The sequence below is a fragment of the Hydra vulgaris genome, chromosome 11 (genome assembly GCF_038396675.1).
Source record: "Hydra vulgaris chromosome 11, alternate assembly HydraT2T_AEP".
Classification (NCBI taxonomy): domain Eukaryota; kingdom Metazoa; phylum Cnidaria; class Hydrozoa; order Anthoathecata; family Hydridae; genus Hydra; species Hydra vulgaris.
The window spans coordinates 43250422-43272487 of NC_088930.1; the positions used below are offsets into that span (position 1 = coordinate 43250422).

A 22066-nucleotide genomic window follows, 5' to 3' on the forward strand; every position below is an offset into this window, starting at 1 on the left:
ACCACTTCACGCTATTGCCTTTCTCTTTGTTCTATATCGATCTCCTTCATCTCAAGACTGTACACTTTTTGATGTTATTTCTGATCATATTGACCAAGCCCTCTCTCTTTATCCATCAGCTAATATAGTTGTTGTCGGTGACTTTAATGCTCACCACTCTGAATGGCTTGGCTCTAGTGTCAGTGACTCTGCAGGCATTAAAGCCCACAACTTTTGCCTTTCTCAATCCCTAACTCAAATAGTCAACTTTCCAACTCGCTTTCCTGACAACCCTAATCATTTACCTTCTCTACTCGACTTATGTCTTGTTTCTGATCCTAGTCAGTGCTCAGTTTCTCCACATTCACCCTTAGGTGCTTCTGATCACAGTTTGATCTCTTTAAAACTAATATCTCATTCTTCTTCATCACCTGAATACCCCTACTATCGAACCTCTTACAACTACAGTAAAGCTGACTGGGATTCTTTCCGTGATTTTCTTCGTGATGGCCCTTGGGTAGAAATCTTTCAACTTCCTGTCGACAAATGTGCTTCTTATATAACTTCGTGGATTCAGGCTGGCATGGAATCTTTTATTCCCTCTCGACGATTCCAGGTCAAGCCTCACTCTCCTCCATGGTTTTCCTCACACTGTGCTGCTGCGATTGCCAATCGAAACCGTTACTTCCATATTTATCAGCAAAACAATTCTCCAGAAAACAGACGTCTTTTCATTACTGCTAGAAACAATTGTAAAAAGGTTTTGTCTAACGCCAAAACCCGCTATTCTCAGGTCATGAAATCTCGTATCTCATCTCAAAAATTAGGCTCTCGTGACTTCTGGAGAATCTTTAATAATATCAATAATAAGGGCAAATCTATAATTCCACCTCTCTTGTATGGTTCAGACTTTGTCACCTCACCTAAAGACAAAGCCGAACTGTTTGCTAAAAACTTTTCATCAATATCATCTCTTGATTCCACTAATTGCGTTCTACCTGATATTGCCAACAAACAGGTTGATTCATTGCTTGACATTCATATCACTTCAGCATCTGTATCTAAAGTGATTTCCTGTCTAGACTCTTCTACAGCTTGTGGCCCAGACAACATACCTGTTATTGTCTTGCAGAAGTGTTCTCCAGAGCTGTCGTCTATACTCTCAAAACTATTCAACAAATGCTTATCAGAGTCTTGTTTTCCAGCCTGCTGGAAAGCCGCATCTGTTATCCCTATCTTCAAAAATTCTGGGGAGCGATCTGATTCGTCTAACTACCGTCCCATAAGTCTTCTTCCTATCATAAGCAAGGTTTTTGAATCTTTAATTAACAAACACTTAATTTCTCATCTTGAATCTAATAACTTACTTTCTGACCATCAATATGGATTTCGATCTTCTCGTTCTACAGCTGATTTGCTAACAGTAATAACTGACAGGTTTTATCGTGCATTAGATGAAGGTGGAGAGGTTAAGGCCATCGCTCTTGACATTTCAAAAGCGTTTGATAAAGTTTGGCATGCTGGTCTTCTCCATAAGCTTTCTTCTTATGGTGTATCCGGCAACATCTTTAAGATCATTGAATCCTTCCTTTCCAATCGTAGCATAAAAGTTGTCCTCGATGGACAACACTCTTCTTCTTATTCTGTAACTTCAGGGGTTCCTCAAGGTTCTATCCTTGGCCCTATACTCTTTTTAATTTACATTAACGATCTTCCAGATATTCTCACATCTAAGGTGGCATTGTTTGCTGATGATACTACCATTTATTCTTGTCGTGATAAGAAACCAACACCCTCTGATTGCCTGGAGGGGGCATTTGAGCTTGAAAAGGATCTCACTTCTGCTACAGCATGGGGCTCACAGTGGCTGGTGAACTTTAATTCAGATAAAACTCAATTTTTTTCAGCCAATCGTTATCGCAATAATTTAGATCTTCCTATATTTATGAACGGTGATGTACTCGATGAGTCACCTACTCTTCATCTTCTAGGATTAACTCTTACTTCCAATCTTTCTTGGAAACCATATATCAAATCGGTTGCAAAATTAGCATCTGCTAAGGTTGCATCTCTTTATCGAGCTCGCCACTTTCTTACTCTGGATTCTATTCTCTACCTCTATAAATCTCAAATCCGGCCTTGTATGGAATACTGTTGCCATATCTGGGGCGGATCTTCTAATGATGCCCTTTCTCTTTTAGACAAGGTGCAAAAACGCATTGTAAACATAGTTGGACCTGCTCTTGCAGCCAACCTTCAACCATTATCACATCGTTGTAATGTTGCTTCTCTTTCTCTTTTCTACAAATACTATAATGGGCACTGCTCGAAAGAGCTAGCGTCTCTTGTGCCATCTACTAAAATTCATTCTCGTGTTACTCGTCATTCAATTAAGTGTCATCCTTTTTCTGTGACTGTTCCTAAGTGCTCCAAAAACGCTTATTCGTCTAGTTTTTTTCCTCGAACATCAGCTCTTTGGAATTCGCTTCCTTCATCTTGCTTTCCTGATTCATATAATTTGCAATCTTTTAAATCGTCCGTCAATCGTTATCTTGCTCTACAATCTTCATCTTTTCTCTTACAGTAACTTCCAACTTTAATTAGTGGCTGCTTGCAGCCTTGTTGGAAGCGAAGATGTTTAAAAACAAAAAAAACAAAAAAAAAAAAAAACTCTAAAGGACTTTCCCATTTCTTATTTATTCTCTACTGAAAAGGAATATTGAAACACACTTTAGTTTAATTTATTTATTTGTTAAAAAAAACAAAGAGAGAAAACATACTAAAGTGTGTTTTTAAGGAGGTTTCGTGATGAAACTATAAGCACAATATTCATTTCATAATGTTGAGAAAAAATTGAATGTAAATAGCTTCTTTTTTTTTTAATTAACTTCCATTTACCTAGCGTTTTGAGGTCCCTTAACCTAGCATTATGTGGTGGAACACAAAAAATATAAAAGATAAGTGAACCAAACATTTAAAATATATTCAGCATTGAAAATAAATAATACTTGCAGAAATTCATGATTACCTAAGCAATATTGGCAACAATACTACCTATTATTTAACCTGACATTCTGAGGTCCCTAACGAAAAAAGCATGTCCTAAATATTTATCTAAAGATAAATGAAAATTATATTAAAAAACTATTAAAACTTTTTTGGCTATCAAGAGTATTTTTTCAACTCTTAAAAATCAAAAAAAAGTATATGATCAAATATTTGGAGCTTAGCAGAATCTTAAAAAATATCTAACATTCTGAGATCCTTTTGCCTGTATACAGCTATTTTTATCAAAAAGTTTCTTAAAACATCATGTTTATAAATTCTTATGGTTTTGCATTTAAAATAATGTAAAATAAAATAGCATTTTAAATGTCTTAAACAGTTAATATAAAATAATTTTTGAAAAATCCAGTAAAATTAGCATTAGCTTTTCTTAGTTCTTTTTTTGACTATTTGTTGTTAGTATACAGAAATTGCAGTGCAGTAAAAATATTAAAGATCAAGTTTTTTTTTTGATGTTATAAATGAATGATTTTTTTCTTATACTTTGTACATCCTTTAAATGAATAATATTTAATACACAGCTTTTAATATACAATATTTATCATGTTTTTTATAGTAAATATATAATATTTCATATACTCTTAATGTTAAATTTAAAATACTTAATATTTGATTATTAATATAATAATGTATAGTTTTTGTACCATGCAAATTAAACAAGATTTATGATTAGTTACAACATTTATGACTAGTTTAAACAAAAATGTCAGATATTTTTTACATTTCAATCACATTTTACCATAAAATTTTATTATCTGTTTTAAAATAATGTGTAAGTTTTAGTAAATAACTTTGACTTAGTGAAATCTAAATTATTTTTCTAACAAAAGCTAAGGAAAACAAAAAAGGTATGATGGATATCTCCAGTAATGATAAGAAAAAAAAAATGTAGGAATAGTATTGTCATTTTTTTTTTTGTGCTAGATTTTTTATAGGTTTTATAGAAATTTTTTTATAGGTTATTTATAGATTTTTTATAGGTTATTTATAGATTTTTTATAGGTTTTTTATATCATGTACATGCTTGATCCGAATGTTAAAGCTTTTGAACTGAAGTTTTCATTAGAACTAAAGAAAATTATATTTTTTGAGCTTGTATGTGTAAACTTCATAAATTTTGTACTGATTTTAAAACGTCATTAAAAATCCTTCCTTTGATTTAGATAAATATTTTATTGGTATTTACTTTTTTTAAAACTATCATTGGATTAAAAATTATAAATAGTTGATATAACTAATTTGCTTGCTGAGCCAAAAAATGGTAAAACTTAATGAATTATTATAAAACTTCCTAATGTTTGAATTTCGGAACAATAAGTGAGTATTTTAAAAAAAAAAAGAAAAAAAGAAAAACAAATTTAAGGCATTGTTCATAACAGATTGATCTAAAAGAGTTGTTTAAGCTCAATGTAGTGATTTTTATTTTGTAGAACCTATCTTATTATCTTTTTGTGCCTTTTTAGAACAAAATTTTGAAGCGTTTTTAGTATACTTTCAAACAGAATCTCCAATGATTCACATGTTTTATTTTACAATGTTCAAAGTAATAAATTCTGTCCTTCAAAAATTTATATTACAATAATGTTAAATAATGACTAAAGAGCTACAGTTTGAAATTTTGTAGATTTATTTAAAATCAAAAGCAATATGAAATCAATTTCAATAGAATAAGGAGCAAATGCATCATATTTACAATAAAATATTTTTCTCACTTGAGTATGTTTTCCAATTATTTCATTGAAAAAAATGTATTGTTCCTGTTGCAGTAAGTATGATTTTAAGGTTAAATGATAAACTCATTTAATCTTAAAAGTTCATTATATTTCAACCAATGCACAGTGGGCCAGAATTCACTTTTACTGGACAAAATTCATAACTAATTTAATATTAGGTCTGTATTGACTAAAATTAGGATGAGTAATAACATGATGTCTGCGCTTTTTATGAAGTTTTTTTTTTAATTTGTTGCTATGGATACTAAATTTCTGATTGCAAATATCTAGTTTTGGTATTTGCAGATATTTTTCCGAGTGCTATGTTTACAAAATTTTACATAAGTACCAATATGAGGTCACACTTTTTAAAAAAGTGAATATATTTTTTATTTAATTGCTATGGATACCTAATTTTGTTTAGCAGCAGCTAACTTTTATTAGTTGCATATGTTTTATTTGTGCTATGTACACGATTTAATACGTGTTTTATTATGAGATCCTTGCTCGTGAATAGCAAAACTTTTTTAAGTTTAATATGATTAACTAGTGTTATTACACGTGCTATTACATTGTTTTCTCGTAGAAAAAAATTATATTCTAGCTTGTTTAATTAGTTTTTCTAATTAGCAGAGTTTACGAGCGTCTACAGAATTTTTAGAATTTGTATGGTCATATTGCTCTTATGCATTAACAATCACCAAAAATCTTTGACAATGTATGCTACAAGTAGTACAAGCTTAGCAAACAGTAACTCACAAGAATTTGAAGGTGACAAAGTTGCAACTTTTCTTTTCTTTGTTTTTAATGATGCTTCTTGAAATGACAATGTAGGACTGCCAAGATGTTTATTTTTACAATCCTTCATTAATGTGGTATTAAAATCATTTTCAAGCCAAGCTGAATTCTTTCCTAATAAACTTTACATCGGTTAGTTTACTTTGAATCCATCTTTTACCATAATCAAAATAAATAAACGAAATTCACTCTCAAACTTTTCACTTTGAAGCTCCGAATCTTGTTCTTAATAAAGTCATACACAAGTATACTGTCTTCTTTTTCATGTATTGACAGACTGTTGAGTCAAATAAATTAGTGAATTTTGCTTCTTGTGACACTCATTAAGCCTTAATAAAAGCAGCATTTCAACATCTAAAATGACTAGCCACAACCAAACCAACCAAAATAGATTATTAAATCCCTTTGGTTTGACAAGCGCTAAATTAATAAGAACAAAATTTCAGAAAAAGAGTTCAAACATAAAAGAAAACAAAAGTGGCGCCTAGTGGCAGCCAGATTTATAAAATTATTAAAGCAAACATATATAAGCTTCAAAATATCTGAGTATAAAAGCAAGATGTAGCAATAAAAAATATATATCGTCAATTAAAAGCAAAAGTTAGACTTTAAAATATAACATATTAGGCATATTTAAAATTGCTATAAATATGTTAATTACTAACAAGTTTTAGTCTAAAAACTTTTAAAATCTAGATAATATATAGAGTTATAGTATAATATTTTAAAAAGTGCAATATTTTATGTAAATGTTATTTATTTCCATCGATTTTTTTAAACAACATTTTTCTTTTTATAATTTTTTTTATAATTTACATTCCCGTCTACTTCAGCCACAGCATTAGTATATTCATTAAAACTTTAAGTGTATATAAACGGTTTTAAATTGTTTTATAATATCTTCATAATGGTTTGAAACCATTTAGACATCAAAATTCTGATTTTGGTTTTTATACTTTTGTCCAGTCACTAGCCCACTGTGCAATGGCTTGTTGGACACCATCTCTGATTTCCCTGATTTTTATATTTTATTATGTGCATTATGTAGATAAGTTAAATTGAAAATTTCAGACTTCTAAGTACAACAGTTTAAAAATTATAGCCACGAATATTGCAACAAGTGTCTCATTTTTTTTAGAACTATTTTCTGGATAGTTCTCTGTTTAAAAAAGTGGTTTTTATTAACTTGTATCTTATTAAAGAAAAGTTATAACTCATCAACTTTGAAAAAATCAGAAAACTGCTAAAATGTGTCAAAATGAAGTTAGCTGTAGTATTTTTTTACTCATCAACATGTCTTTACAGACAAGTTTTCTGATTAGCTAGTCTGCAAATGAACAAAATATAAGCAGCTATTTGCAGTTTTGAAACTCAAATATATCTAAAAGTATATTGTGTATTTGCCTAAAAATTTTCAACCATTTTGAGATGCTTGTAAATTTTTCTAAGACTATATCTTTATCTAGATTTAAACCTTTAACCTGTCTACTACTAACCTATGTGAAGGGTGCAACATTTTTAAAATAAATAAGAATATGGTTGGTTGCCCTCTCCTTAATCTGGTTTTTACAGTGGATAGGGGCACAAATTAAGGAACAGTAACCATTTAGAGACCTTCATTATTGTTCAAATGAATGTCTCTGAATTAATTCAGATATTTAGATACTTAGTATCTAAATTTCTAAGTTATTTTGAATTTAAAGCATTATTTCTTCAAATTCAATATTATTATAGGTAATAGGGTTCGAAATAGGTGCCGGACATCAGCGCCCTCTGGAACCTCTTTGAAACCCATTGAGGGAGAAAACCAACCTATATTAATTTAATTAACCTTTGTTAGTGCCATTTTAATTCCATGACATTGTATATTTGCTGTAAAATCTGGCACACACAGTCTATGTTTGTATAGACTTTTTAGGCAAATGGACAATATATACTTTTAAATATATTTGAGTTTAAAATTGCAGTATTTTGCAGCTTGTATTTTGTCCATTTATTGCAGACAGTAATAGATAATTAGAAATTTACCTGTAATGTGTTGATAAATAGAAAAATATTAAAATTAACTTTATTCTGGCATATATCTTAGCAATTTTCAGATTTTTCCCAAAGTTGAGGTTGTAATTTTTCTCTAATATGATACAAATTAAAAAATATTCAATTTTTTAAAAAGAGAACTATCCAGAAAATAATTCTAGAACTGAGACACTAGTTGTTAAAGCTCATTTGGAAGAATTTCTTATAAATAATGACTGGAATCGCAAATTGTTTGCTACATAAAAGACAACATTTTATAAAATTAAACCTTGATTTTTATGTTATGGATCATATTTTTATTTACACAATGCTAATAAATCTAAAATCAAGCAAATCACCAGATGTGCAGAAATGTACATTGCTTTGGAAGTTGCAAGAATATAAATGCATAAATCTAGAAAAAAAGTCAGGTGAACAAGGTAATTTTTCTGGAAATAATTTGACATTTTGATGCTAGTAATTGTAATTTGGAACTTATTCCTTATTTTAATTTCTTAAGCTTCACAAGTATTTTCTTGATTCAGATCTTAGACGAATCAATATTGATTATAATCCATTCTTTTAATAAATTAATAACCATGCTTGGATTACCTGCTCATAGTAAAATATATATGTAGTATATATAATATATATGTAGTATATATAGAATGTATAGAATATATATGTAGAATATATAGTAGAATAATGAATGTCCTAACTGTTTTTTGTAAAAAAGGTGCCTTATTATGAAACTAATAAACTTTGAGAGTTTAACCTATTAGTATCAACTACATTCTGGTGCAGATACAAAACATCATCAGACAAAAGCTGTTCTTTCTGAGCTACACCTCTAAGAACATATAGTCAAAAAGTGTCACTAACACTATTTTTAAATGACTTCCTTAATTCACTGAAGATGGTTATAAAGTGGTAGACTAAATAATTATTATATAAAAAAATTATAATTATTTTCAACTTCTTTATCTCAGCACCATGTTTCATTAACTTTAAGGTTAAACAAAACAGTTAAAGTTTATCAACAATATTTTTAATGCTTTTAATTTTAAGGTGCAAGAAAAATAACACATTTGAACTTATGTCAGCAATGATAGAAATTTATATATATATATATATATATATATATATATATATATATATATATATATATATATATATATATATATATATATATATATATATATACACTACTACACTACCGGCAAATAATTTGAGACCAGTGATGAGAAAACAGTAATTCTATTAAAAATCAATTAAATCTATCAATTATATTTTCGTTTATGTTTTTTTCGATCTTAGTGAATAAAGAAACTACAAATTAGTTCATGAAATATACTTTAATTAGTTTTCTTCACAAATATTTCTAAACAAATAGAAAACTTAACAAACATTAAAAAGTTAAATTATAAGGTCATTATTATTTGCACAAGTTTCAAACTTTGCGTTCATCAAAACAACCACTACGTTTCTTCATTACTGCTTCACATATTCTTAGCATACAAAAGATTAATTTGTTTAAAGTTTCCATGGTTACAGCTTTCCAAGTCTTTTGCAGTAACTCCCATAAATGTTCCTCAAATTTTACTTGAAATTTCCTCATATACCGGTCTATTTCATCCCAAAGAAGCTCAATGGGATTGAGGTCTGGTGACTGTGCAGGCCAGTCCATTAAAGTAAGGGTTTTTCTTGTACTAGTTGATTCAAATAATTTGTACAAAGTTTAGATTTGTGCTTTGGGTCATTATCTTGCATAAAAACAGGCTGGCGTCGAACCACCATTCGATGAGCAGATGGAACAGCATGATTCTCCAAAATTTCTCTGTATTGCTCTTTTTTCATAATTCCACGAACTCTGATCAAATTCCTATTTTGTGACCTGCAAAACAACCACATACCATTATTGAACCTCCTCCATGCTTAACAGTAGGCACAATGCACTGCGGAATGTAACGTTCATTCTGGTGCTGGCGTACAAATATTCTCCTCTTGTTGCCAAATAATTCAAACTTGGGCTCATCGCTCCATACTACTGTTTTCCATTGACTTATTGTCCAGTTGACATTTTTGCGAGCCCATTGTAGTCGTTTCACCTTGTTTGCTTTCCTTAGCAACGGTTTTTTGGAAGCTACATGCCCTCTAAGTCCAGCTTTCATCGAACGGTCTCTTATTGTCGAGACACAAACAAGTTTTTCAGCAGTTTCATTGTATTCTCTCATTATTGACATAGATAATCTAGTAATACAACGATCACCATGTTCATCTATCTTTCTAGGCTGTCCAGGTCGTGGTAAGTCACAATATTGACCAGTTTCCTTGAAACGCTTGATTGTATTGTGAGCTCCAGTCTTTGATATTTTCATTCTTTTGGCAATTTTTCTTTCTGAAAGACCTTCTTCATCAAGTAAAACAATGCAAACTCTCTGTTTAAAGCCTAATTCTCGAACTGGAGCCATTTTAGTGCGACAAAATAGAACTAAAAAAAAATAAACAGTTCAAATAATACAATATTTGTATATTCATTTGCAAGTCATTATATACTATATTGGATCTACATAAAGTATCAACAAGAAGCTACCAATGAGAAAAGTTATATTTTCAATATCAATTACAAGTCATTAAATACTAATAGAAAAATAACATTTAAAAATAACATTTTAACAGAAATTCAAATTTGTTAATAGTGTAAAATTTAAAATAAACTTGCTGTTATTTGTATAACTACGCGACTGCATGACTGTGAAAATGTCTCTTTGAAAAAATATTTTGAGAATTTGTGGTAATTTTCTCAAAATTTGCAAATAGTTCTTTGCAATGCCTTTTAACAACAGCAAATATAAAAAAGTTAAAAATAACAAATTTGTTTGGATTTGGACACCCACAGATGCGATTTCTTTAAAAATTTCACCTGTTTTGACTGAAAATTCAAAAACTAATTAAGTCTTACTTTATGTGTTTCGTCATCAAAGTTTATTCAAATATCAGGAAGCCATTTTTGTCAGATATTTTCGAAATTTTGATCAATACTGATTTTATGGTAAGTCTTTTAGTTTATTTTAGTTTTTTCTGTTTGGGTATTTCATATCAACTAAATTAGGTGATTGCATTGACCAAAATCTATTTTTACCTATCTACAATTATTTCTTTACTAACTATTAAAAAAACACTCTGAAAGTTAAATTAAAAAAATGTTTTATGATTATAACAAATTGGTACTAGAAATTTATTTAATGAAAAAAATAGATTTCTTTACTTTACTGCTTACTTGGGTTTAAAATGTAAATTAAATTTTTAATAACAAAAATTTTACATATTAGGAGAATTGAGAAAAAAGTCTTTAAAATTTTTTTAATGTTTAATTAAAACTATTTATGCTATTATTTAGTTGATATAAGCAAAAATTAATCATATAAATATTTTTATTTAGACATTAAAAGAAAGAAAAAAAAGATTTATTTCCTATTTTCCTTATATAAAAAAAATCAGTTAAAACATTGTCAAACAAACATCTAACTTTTTAATTGTAACTTTATTTTGCTATGCGATTGTGTATAAAGAAAATTAATATTAATTATAAAATTAAACTCGCAACAAATATAAAATATGAAATTTTGAAGCTCATGTAAAACTTTTTCTATTTTTCTATTTTTAAAATATTTTTTTTGATGAAACAATTTATTACATGATGGTGTAAGGGTTGGTCCATAAAGGATGTCCATAAAGCAGAATTTAAACAATAATTAGAAGTAAAAGATTATTGGCTCTCTTCTGCTGCGATTTTCATTTAGCATAAACTATTACATTACTTTAAAAATTGCCACTTAATGCCCACCAGTGAAAAAGAAATATATATTCAAAAGACTTAAAATGAATACTCTTAAAATGAAAGCAGCAACAATATATTAGGATTAAAAATAAATCAAATATATAGTTCTTAATAATAATTAATTTATATACACTGATTAAAATAATATAAAAATTTATAATTCTTAATATATCTTTGGAAATCGGAGTTTAATTTACCATGTCGTGAAACCACGTTTATTTTTTTGTTGTTTTCATTTTCATGTCCAATAAATGTTACAGACGGTATTTTAATTTATTTTTGGCGCTATCCAATCAATTTATGCAGATAAGAAAAGAATAGCATAGAAATTGGTTCAAAGAAAGAGTTGCATAGATTGTAGAGCAATGGAGAAAAGTAATTTTCTTGGATGAGTTGAACTTTTAACTTATCAATCACAAGAAAAGGATTTTAGTGAGATACAAAAACAAAAAATACTATCCTCATTTTATCCTGTCGAGACTTTAAGTTATGGTTAAGACTTTAAGGTTATTGGGGTTTTTGGGGCTACGTTGCTGGATCTAGCACTGGCTTGGCGCATCTTTATACTGGTTAATTTAATCTTCATTGGTATAGAGAGAAATTTAAAGATTATTTATAACCTTTATTGGATGTTTTCGAAACTGACTCTACTTTGCAATTTCAACAAGATAAAGCTCCTTGCCACACACCACAATCTAGCAATACGCAGGAAAAAATCAATTAATTCTGATGCCTTGGCCCGCTATGTTAAGCCACTCAGGGTTTTGTTACGCAAAATGTCTCTGGTAATGCACTAAAAATAATTGAAGATCTCAAGCTCAAGATTACTGAGGCTATTAATGAAATACAGCTAGTTTTGTGTGAGATTGTGATTGAAAATTGTGTAAAAAGATATCTAAAGTGTTCATTTCCTAATATATAAATATATAAATATATATAAATATATATATATATAATATATATATATATATATATAATATATATATATATATATCTATATATATATATATATATATATATATATATATATATGTAAATTATGTTAGTGTATTTTACAAATAGAGTGCTCAATGTTCTTAAAGAACAGAGCAATAATTAATTAGTAAAAAACACTTATCTAACTTTTATCTTCGACTTGGAGTTTCACCATTGCTGGATCATCAGGAAGAGTCTCTCTATATATATATATATATATATATATATATATATATATATATATATATATATAGAGAGAGAGAGATATAGAGAGAGATAGATAGAGAGAGAGAGAGAAAGAGAGAGAGAGAGAGAGAGAGAGAGAGAGAGAGAGAGAGAGAGAGAGAGAGAGAGAGAGAGAAAGAGAGAGAGAGAGAGAGAGAGAGAGAGAGAGAGAGAAAGAAAGAGAAAAGGAAAGAGAAAATGGTTTTTTATTTACTTTTTTTAATTAACAATTTAGCAATATCAATATAAACTGGATGCTGATTCTAACATTCCAATAATTAAACAATTGAGCTATTATCTTTACATCATTGATGCTGTTGTATGCTTTTTTGGCTTCATTGTACTATTGCTGTTAATGTAAGTTTTAATATTTAAGTTTTCATGTATTATTTCATGTATCATTTTGTGTATCAATTTATAAATTATAAAAGTATAATTTATTTAATTACATAACTGTTCCCTATTATTGCATTTAACAGTCAATCCACTATTATTATGTTTAATTATCAATCTACTATTATTTAACAGTCAATCCACTATTATTATGTTTAATAATCAATATACTATTATTTGGTATAACTGTTAATTTGCTATTATTGTATTATTTTCTTTTATTAATCAATTGTAGTAAATTTATTATAACTGTAGTATTTTCTCATTGCTATAAAATTCATATTTTGTTAAATTTAAAAATTGTATGGTTATTACCACTTGTTCTGTTTGTGTTGTACATGATCAGCTATGATTTTAGGTTTTCATTGAAAAATTTTTTTTTTTAATGTTTTAAAAATATAAATAATTTAAATGCTTATAATGTTTTTAAATATTTATTGTTTTATGAGCATTAATGCCATTATTTTTTTATTGCTTTATTATTATAACATTGCATTGTTATGGTGTATCAATGCAACAATACTATAAGTTTTATAAACTTGTTTTTTTTGTTCCAAAAAATAATATTGCCTTTTTTTTTCCTGTGCAAATACTAACTGTATTGCAATATTTGAGCCATCTTTATTTTTTCCATTAAGGAGTGAAACTGCTTTAAAACTGTTGAGCTATAAATGATAATACTTATGAAATCAAAAAAACCACCAATATTACTGTAAACATGAGAAAGTTGTGTAAGCTTTATGTTTAATATGTTAATGTGATGTTTTGCATAATTAATAATAAGTAGCAGTTTGTAATAACAGTTTTTTGCATAATCTTCAATATCTTGACAATAAACAGGTCACCATGCTACTGTGATATTTTGCAGCTAAGATTTAATAGATTTTATTTCCTGAGACCTGATTTCAAAAGCTTTTGCCTTGACAAGGCCTACTTTGCAAACTAAGTCATATTTTATTTCTCTGTCTCACAGTTGTTGTTGAGACTCAACAACAACTATTACATTAATGTTTGAAAAAGGTGCTCATGCCTCTTTCAATTAAGGTGAGCTAGAAACAATAAATTGGTTTTTAGGTACCTGGTTGGCTTACTCTAGGTTCTCAAGATTGCAAAAAGTATAATTTCCTTGAAATTATCTTTCAACAGTTAAATAGTTGCTGCCATAGGGGTAATGTGTGCACACAGCTTACCCATACACATACCAAGTTATAAATGATATGTTAAATATAATTTTGTTCTAGAATTTACTCTTATGTTGACTGTTTCAGTCCATTCTCAGGGCTCAAATTAAAAATCTAATTATGAAAAATTTTCTTTTTTTATAAATCCCTACCCTCATCCTTGAAACTGCTTTGTGGTAAGAGGGGTTGTGTTAGTAAAAAATTGTATATATAAATAGTATAAATTAGTTTGCAATTGCTTTTTTTTTTTTAGCTAATAGTATAAAAATTAGTTCACAATTGCTATTTTTTAATAATATTCTTTTTGGGTTCAAAGAAGCATAAATTACTGTTATAATTTACAACTTAAGTTTTAATTTAAAGCTCAAATTACAGTTATAGTGTAATATGAAAGTAGTGTATTTATTACTATTACGACTTTTAATAATTGTTTTTACTTAACGTAATACTTAAAAAAGTAAAAATATTTAAACTACTTTAGGAAGTTATAAAGGAAGTTACTTTAGGAAGTTAAAAATGTTTAATTTTTAAAGACTATTAAATTTTTATTGTAAAAATCTATAAAACAACAGTAAAACAATTCTGGAGTATTGTTTTTTTCAATATAAAGAGTTTGTGTTAATATAAAATAACTTTGTGTTTTATTGCTGTTTATAACATTAATAACACAAAATGCGTTTAAAATAAAACAAGTTAAATAAATAGAACTGTTCTAATTAACAAATTGAAGCATTATCGTCATAAAACTTCATATTTGCACAAAAACATGCTGTATCTATAGACCAAGCGGATAAGATCAAATTAGAAAAAACATTAGAAACCTTTTAATTTAATTTTCATCACTGGTTTAATGTTTGCAATAGGATGTTTCTACTTTTTTAACTATTTTTAAGAAACAAAAAAATAATGGCGCCTTTACAAAAAATATTCAGCTATTCAAAATGTTTATGATTTAAATAAAATTTTCTTCCTCACTTGCCCTATCTTTTAAATCTGATATTGTTACTGTAGCTAGATCTATTTTTGATTTTAAGGAATAATCCTCCCTGTTTCACTGGGTATTACAGACAATGCTGCAATTAAATTTTTAATTATTGTCAGCAAACATTAAATTTTTTTTCAGTTTTTCGATTTTTTTTTATTTTTAAATTTCAAATTCAAGATTAATTGAGTAATAGAATTTTATTTAGTCTGTTTTTATTCTCTAATAATCTGTTTATTACTCTCCATTAGTCTGTTTATTATTTTATTAGTTTATTTAATGGATTGTCAATCTCTGTCAGTAGATTACCAAAATGCATTAATGGATTGATAATCTGCAACTTTAATCTTACCTTTAATCTTAAAGAAACATATCAACCAAATAGTATTTTAAATGTATTTAATAAATATGTATTTTTGTTTGTTTTCTAGTTTTATGATTTAAAGTCTTTTTTTTAAGTATGAAATAATAAAAAATAAGACATTTAATAGGTTTAGTTTTGGTTTGGCAGTTTTGCTTCAATTATAATACAAAAGTAGAATAAAGACTAAAGTTCCCCAGTTTAGACCTAGGGTAGGGAAAAATAAAACATCTATTTTACATAGAGTTTTATTTTTCATTTTCCAGAAGTTTTTGCAAATATTTAAACATTATTTTAATACTCTATTAGGGCACTATAAATATTTAAAAATTATTTTAGGCTTAATAAACATTAATTTAGGGCTCTATACATGTTTTTGAAATGGTCCCAATAGCAATACCAATTTTCATTAATACCATACTTCTTTAACATAAAGCCTCTAAATTAATTTTGTGTTTATATATGCAACAACTAAAAGCACATCTGTGTTGCATTTAGTGTATTTAACTGATGCAAGCTAATATCAAATAAAGTGCTCCATATAGCGGTACTAAAAAACACTTTTTATTTTTCAGTCCGCTTAAAAATTGTCGTGTTATGTTACACCGAAACTTAATATTCTCTATCATGATGAGAGATATTTCACGTTTAATTCATTTGCATCTGGATATACATCCTATTGATTATCACACATTTATATTTGTAAGTGATAACTTTTTTATATTGTTTGATATATTTCTACATTTTACCTAGTTTTATAATTATCTTCATAGTAGATATTAATTTTCAAAGTAGATGTACACTAGTTAACTAGGAATAACCTTTGTGAACATTTCTAAACAACCAATTATATATTATTAATACATATTTAGGTAGCTGTGCTAAACTATTACTAATTGATTTTAATTAAAAGTTAAGAAAATTTAAATTCAAAGTTAATCATAATTATTAAATTAAGAAAATTTTAAGAAAAAAGTTTAAAAAAAAGTTTAATTAGCTTTTTATTTAAAGTTATTTCATTTTTAATTGTTACTTTTAAATTTTAATTAGACTTAATGTTAAATTAAAAAGATGTATTTATAGCTACTATTTAGACTTAAGGTTTTGTTATTCCAATATATTTAATCTTTTTTTTTTTTTAATAAAAAAAATATGAAAAACAAGATTATTTAATTATGCAACATTTGATAATTTTTTTAATTGTGCAACATGTGATAATTTTTTAAAAAAATGCAACATATGATAATTTTTTTAGTTATGCAGCATATGATGTTTTTAGGTTCAGTAAGTTTAAAAGTAAGTTTAAGTAAGTTTAAAAAAACTATTTATTTTATAAAATATTTATTTTTGTATTATTATTGTATATATCTTGCATATTAATTTACATACAAATACCTCTGTTATTTTTGCAAGTTACTATTTTTGTTTATCTTTTTGTTTTTTATACAAAAATAAATTATTTTTTTAAAGCTGATTTCAAATATGTTGCTTCTTCTCTGAAATTAGGGGAAACTGGGGTGAAACGGGGTACATGGAGGTAAAATTTTCAGAGTATCAAATTGCAAATGATTGGATTTGAAGAAATGCGATAAAAAAGATGCCAACTTGACGTATAGTCCACTTTTCATACTGCATTATTGTTACAAGTTAAGAAACTTACCACTTTAGAAACTGGTACTTAATATTTAAATCTTTGAATATTTATTGTATCTGAATAATATTTTATTCTTGACAAATAAATAAATTATAAACAAATAAATATAAATAGTGTCTTTAATTTAACAAAAATCAACCTAGTTTTGATTATAATGCATTATAATGTGCCACACTATAAAGAGGTACAATGGGATAGTTTCAATGGGGCTTTTTAATTATTTTAAATCATGGTTTACTTTGTAATTCTTTCATGTAATTATCCACATATAATGCTTCTAGTTTAATTGTAATTTTAAGTTGTAACTGTTAATGCCCCAGTTGCAGCAACTGGGGCTTTAACAGTTCATCGACATTACAGAAATGTCAAAAGTTTCAGATTTGGATTTGGAAAAATCAATTGCAATACTCCACTACAAAAAAGGGGGTCCATGTCGGGTTATACATATATGAAAAGAAACAGTCTTTAATATTCTCACCTTATAAAAAGGCTTTACTGAAGGCAAAAACAAAACAAAAAACATATCCAAAACTCAAAAAAGCCAAACAGTATAAATCTTCAAAAAAATCAACAAATGAAGACATAGAATGCCTTTATTGTAAGGATTCAAACCCAACTGAGCCTATCTATGAAATTCACTAGAACAAACATAAATTTTAGCACTCTTAATTGAGTGCTGAAAGTTTGGTTTATTGTTGTGAGTGCCATAGATTGGCTCACTATTCCTGTTCTAAAATTGAGGAAAAAAATAGAAATCTAAACTGTGTTTGAGCTTTATATAGATAGTGAGTAATTTTATTGTTACACAATTTCTCCGCATTTTCCCCATGTCAACCTCGTCTTACCCCAATCATGGGACAAAATGAAAAATGAAATTTTTTCTTTTTAACGTTCAATAAATTTAAAAGTTTACATTCTATAGTGTTCCTGCTTTATGTTGTATTTTTTAATTTCTAGTGCTGTATTCTTTAATTTTAAGTAAATTTGACTTGATTTTGCATTAAAGTTACTAATAACAACAATATTAGCAGAGGTATAAAGAAAAAAATGATTGGCCAATTTTATTAGAAACAACATTAGAAAGAGTACAATTTTAAACAAAGAAGGACAATAAAGTGCTAAATAAGGACAATGAAGTTCTATGAAAGTTTATTTTTTTGAGTTTATTGAGTGAAGACTGAACAAAAATATATAAGAGAACAGTCAGCAAATTTAAACCTAATTTCAATTAGTTGAATTGATACTTGAGCATATGCTTTGGTTAAGCATGTGGCTATTGGAGTCTAAGGTCAAAAATGTGGCTTTTTAAGTGTATCAAACATGTGTCTATTGGAGTGTATAGAGCATGTGACTGTTGAAATGTATCAAACATGTGACTATTACAATGTATCAAACGTGTTATTATTGTAGTGTATTAAGTATGTAAGTGTATCAGTGAAGTGTATCAAACATGTGATTATTGGAGTCTTATCAAAAAATAATAGCCATAAACACTAAAATTTGAAATTGAAAAAGCCAAATTTAAATAAGTGTTGTAGAGATCAAGTAGAACTGGCAAATTTTGTTAGAAGTAAGATTCATTAGATAAAATGTTTCTTCAAAAACCATGAATATTCGTAAAGGATAATTTGACACAATTTGATTGTAATGATATTTTTTAAAATAATATTTTTAGGTACTTTTTTCATCTTTGTTGATAATTAGAGAACTTGAACCAATGATAGATAGCGTATAACATCCTAAGATAGATATCATATAACATCCTAAGCAATAAACTATGCAAATACCTCATTCCTGCTAATAAATCTAAAGTGGTGACAAATGGTTACTTACATGGTTTTGACAATGCACACCAAATGCATGAGTCATTTTCCATCAATTATTCTTCAGCTTATAAACTTTTTCATCATCAGTTAATCTACAGCTCATCAATTCATTTATCATCAATTCAGCTTCAGCTTATCAATTCATTTAATATCAGTTCATCTTCAGCTCATCAATTCATTCATTATCAATTTATCATTTGCTTGTCAATTCATTCATCATCAGTTTATTTTTAGCTATTATTCATTCATCATCATTTCACCTTCAGCTCATTTATCATCTTAGTTACCAAGTATTTTAATTCAGAGTTAGTTTCTTCAAGCTTCTCCAAGATTATGATGATTGGATTCCTGGCCTGATCTATTATAATTCTAAGTTATTTTAGTTTTGGCATAACTTTAAAAGTTTAGTTGTTGCTTGTGTTATTAAGATGTTTTTTTTATAAAAAAGTATTGAAGAACTTTTTTATAAAGTTTTATTTTTTAAAATGCACATAAAAATAAAGTATTTGTTTTTTACAATTAAATCTAAAATTTGTCATTCAAAGAAATAATTATATGTTAAAAATTGATTGAAAGATTATCAAAACATATCTTGTAACTGGATACTGTTTTCATTAAAACTACCTTTGTATTTTATTATTACATAAAAAATATATAAAAGGTTTGAGTTATAATTGAGTTTATTTTGAAGTGTTTTTGTTGTTTAATACTAATTCATTAATTTTTAAGCATTTTCGAAATGCAATTTTAGGTAATTGAATTATTTATTTTTTTTATTTAGAAGGGTTGCAGTTATGCGTTTTTGGTTTTGCAGTATTTTAATTTGGTTGAAATTTTTTGGATGTTTAATGAAGGCTTTTTTCAGTTTCGGCAGTTTTTCTTTGTTTTTATTACTAAGTCTTATATGTGGGTCTACTTTGTTGTTGGCTGGTGTAAGTTTATAATAAATGAATTAATTTTAACATTCATAAAAATGGCACAAATTTTTTAATTTAAAGTATAGAATAATATCTTTAGTGTTTATATGTGTGTGTTTATGTGTGTATTAACTTGTTTTCTAGTTAGTTTTATCATTTAAAATCTTTTTTTTTTTAATAAATAAGGTTTTAGTAATAATAAAAAACAATATTGAAAGTTTCATCAACCTTGATATTACTACTATTATTTATTTTTAATGAATCACTCAATCGGTCTAAAGCCCAAAAAAAATATGAATTTTTTACATAATTAGTTTTTTTAATCATACTTCTATTTCTATGTTTGTTCAATAAAAGTAAACTTTATTCTTCTTAAAGTTCCTCAAGCTAGTAGTGTTGTCTTCATTTTCAGAAAATTGACATAAATATGTAACTATATATAAACCCAGGCTTCTTAGATTTATTTTTTTACAGTGCTTTTCATATATTTTTAATTCTATTATTTGCTTTTTAAAAGAACCCACTAAAACAATTCTTAAATTTTTATATCTTTAAAACAAATTTATTTAAAATATATAAAGGATATAAAGTTAAATATATACGTCATTTAAAACTATATATAAAAATAGAGCAAAATTAGTAACATTACCATCTGAATTAGAAATAATACTTGCCACTACGAAGTGCTTTGCCTGACTGTAAAGTCCTCATCTATTGGTGTGAGATTTGTTTTCTTTAAAAAAAAATCCAAAAAGCACTTTACCAGTTCTTAAAGATATTCAACTTCTTTATATCTGATAGGCTGTCCTTTTTGCCATTCTACTTTAACATTTTGTAATTGTTTACCGTTTTATTAATCATCTTCATTTAATATGCAAATTTTTTTAAATTTTAAAATGTAGATACAAACAAATGCATATTTTTGCAATAAACTTGGCCACACATTGTTATTTATTTATTTTTAGTTAAAAAAAAAATTTCTAACCTTTTCCATGGCTGTAATATTAAACCCTACAAGATTCATCAATTTTTTTCCTATAAATTTAGATACTGCAGGCTTTAAAGAATAAAGGAAATTAAATGAGTTAATTTCAAAATGGGATCTAATTAAAACTGTTTCCTATATTTTAAGATATATGTAAGAAGTATTGTAAAACCTCTTTGACAGTAGGAAGTTTATAACTTGAGATATTTTCTCTAAACTTTTTTTTCTTTATTTGCTACTAAAAATATAAATTTTAACTTTTCTTAACTTTATCAAGTATAGTGTGGTCAAACTGTAGAGAGGCTAAACTTCTAAATCAGAACTAAGAAGCCTAAGGTTCAATGCTGAAACTGGTCAGATTAATAAAGAAGGAGATGTGAACTTCCTGATTAAATTCTATTTTACTGTGCACTTTGGTAAGACTGTAAAGTCTTCTTAGAATACCTTAATTACTAAAAAAAAAATAAGGGAAAATAATTAAAAAAGCAATTTAGTGGAACTTCCGTGCTATCTAGATGTCAGTCGCTTTCATGTTCTACCAAGGACTTTAGTACATATATTGCAGGGTTCCCACTCCTCCTTAAAAACCTTAAATATCCTTAAAAAAAAAAAACTCCTTAAAAGTCCTTAAATAACCTTAAAAAAAGTTAAAATTTGACTGCTCTCCTTAATTTCTCCTACTTTTTTTTTTTTTTTTATTATCTAGGAAATTTTATTAAAGCAAATGGATTATACTTATCTTTAGAGAAGCATATAGTTACTTCTTTGATGAGTTAAAATTCTATGCTTTTATATATATATATATATATATATATATATATATATATATATATATATATATATATATATATATATATATACATATATATATATATACCACATATATATCAAATATATATATACACACACACACACACACACACACACACACACACACACACACACACACACACACACACACACACACACACACACACACACACACACACATATATATATATATATATATATGCATATATGAATATCATATATCAGCCCTCCGAGTATTAGAGTAAGTATTTTAATGGTTTTTTCTTTAAATATTAAACAAACTTCATATTAAAAAGATTGTTATATGTTTTTCACTAATTACCTTTAGATGCCTAAATATAAAAG

General features: G+C 27.2%; 1 protein-coding gene across 2 annotated transcripts in view; it reads left to right on the forward strand.

The window, feature by feature from the left end:
- The window catches only part of LOC105846969 (corticotropin-releasing factor receptor 2), a 111004-nt gene that overhangs the window by 47276 nt on the left and 41662 nt on the right, over positions 1-22066 (forward strand). For both annotated transcript variants that reach the window (XM_065808917.1, XM_065808916.1), the window contains exons 5-7: positions 12848-12969; positions 16105-16231; positions 19791-19941. In XM_065808917.1, the coding sequence (XP_065664989.1) occupies positions 12848-12969; positions 16105-16231; positions 19791-19941 (400 nt within the window). The remainder of the gene's footprint in view (positions 1-12847; positions 12970-16104; positions 16232-19790; positions 19942-22066) is intronic.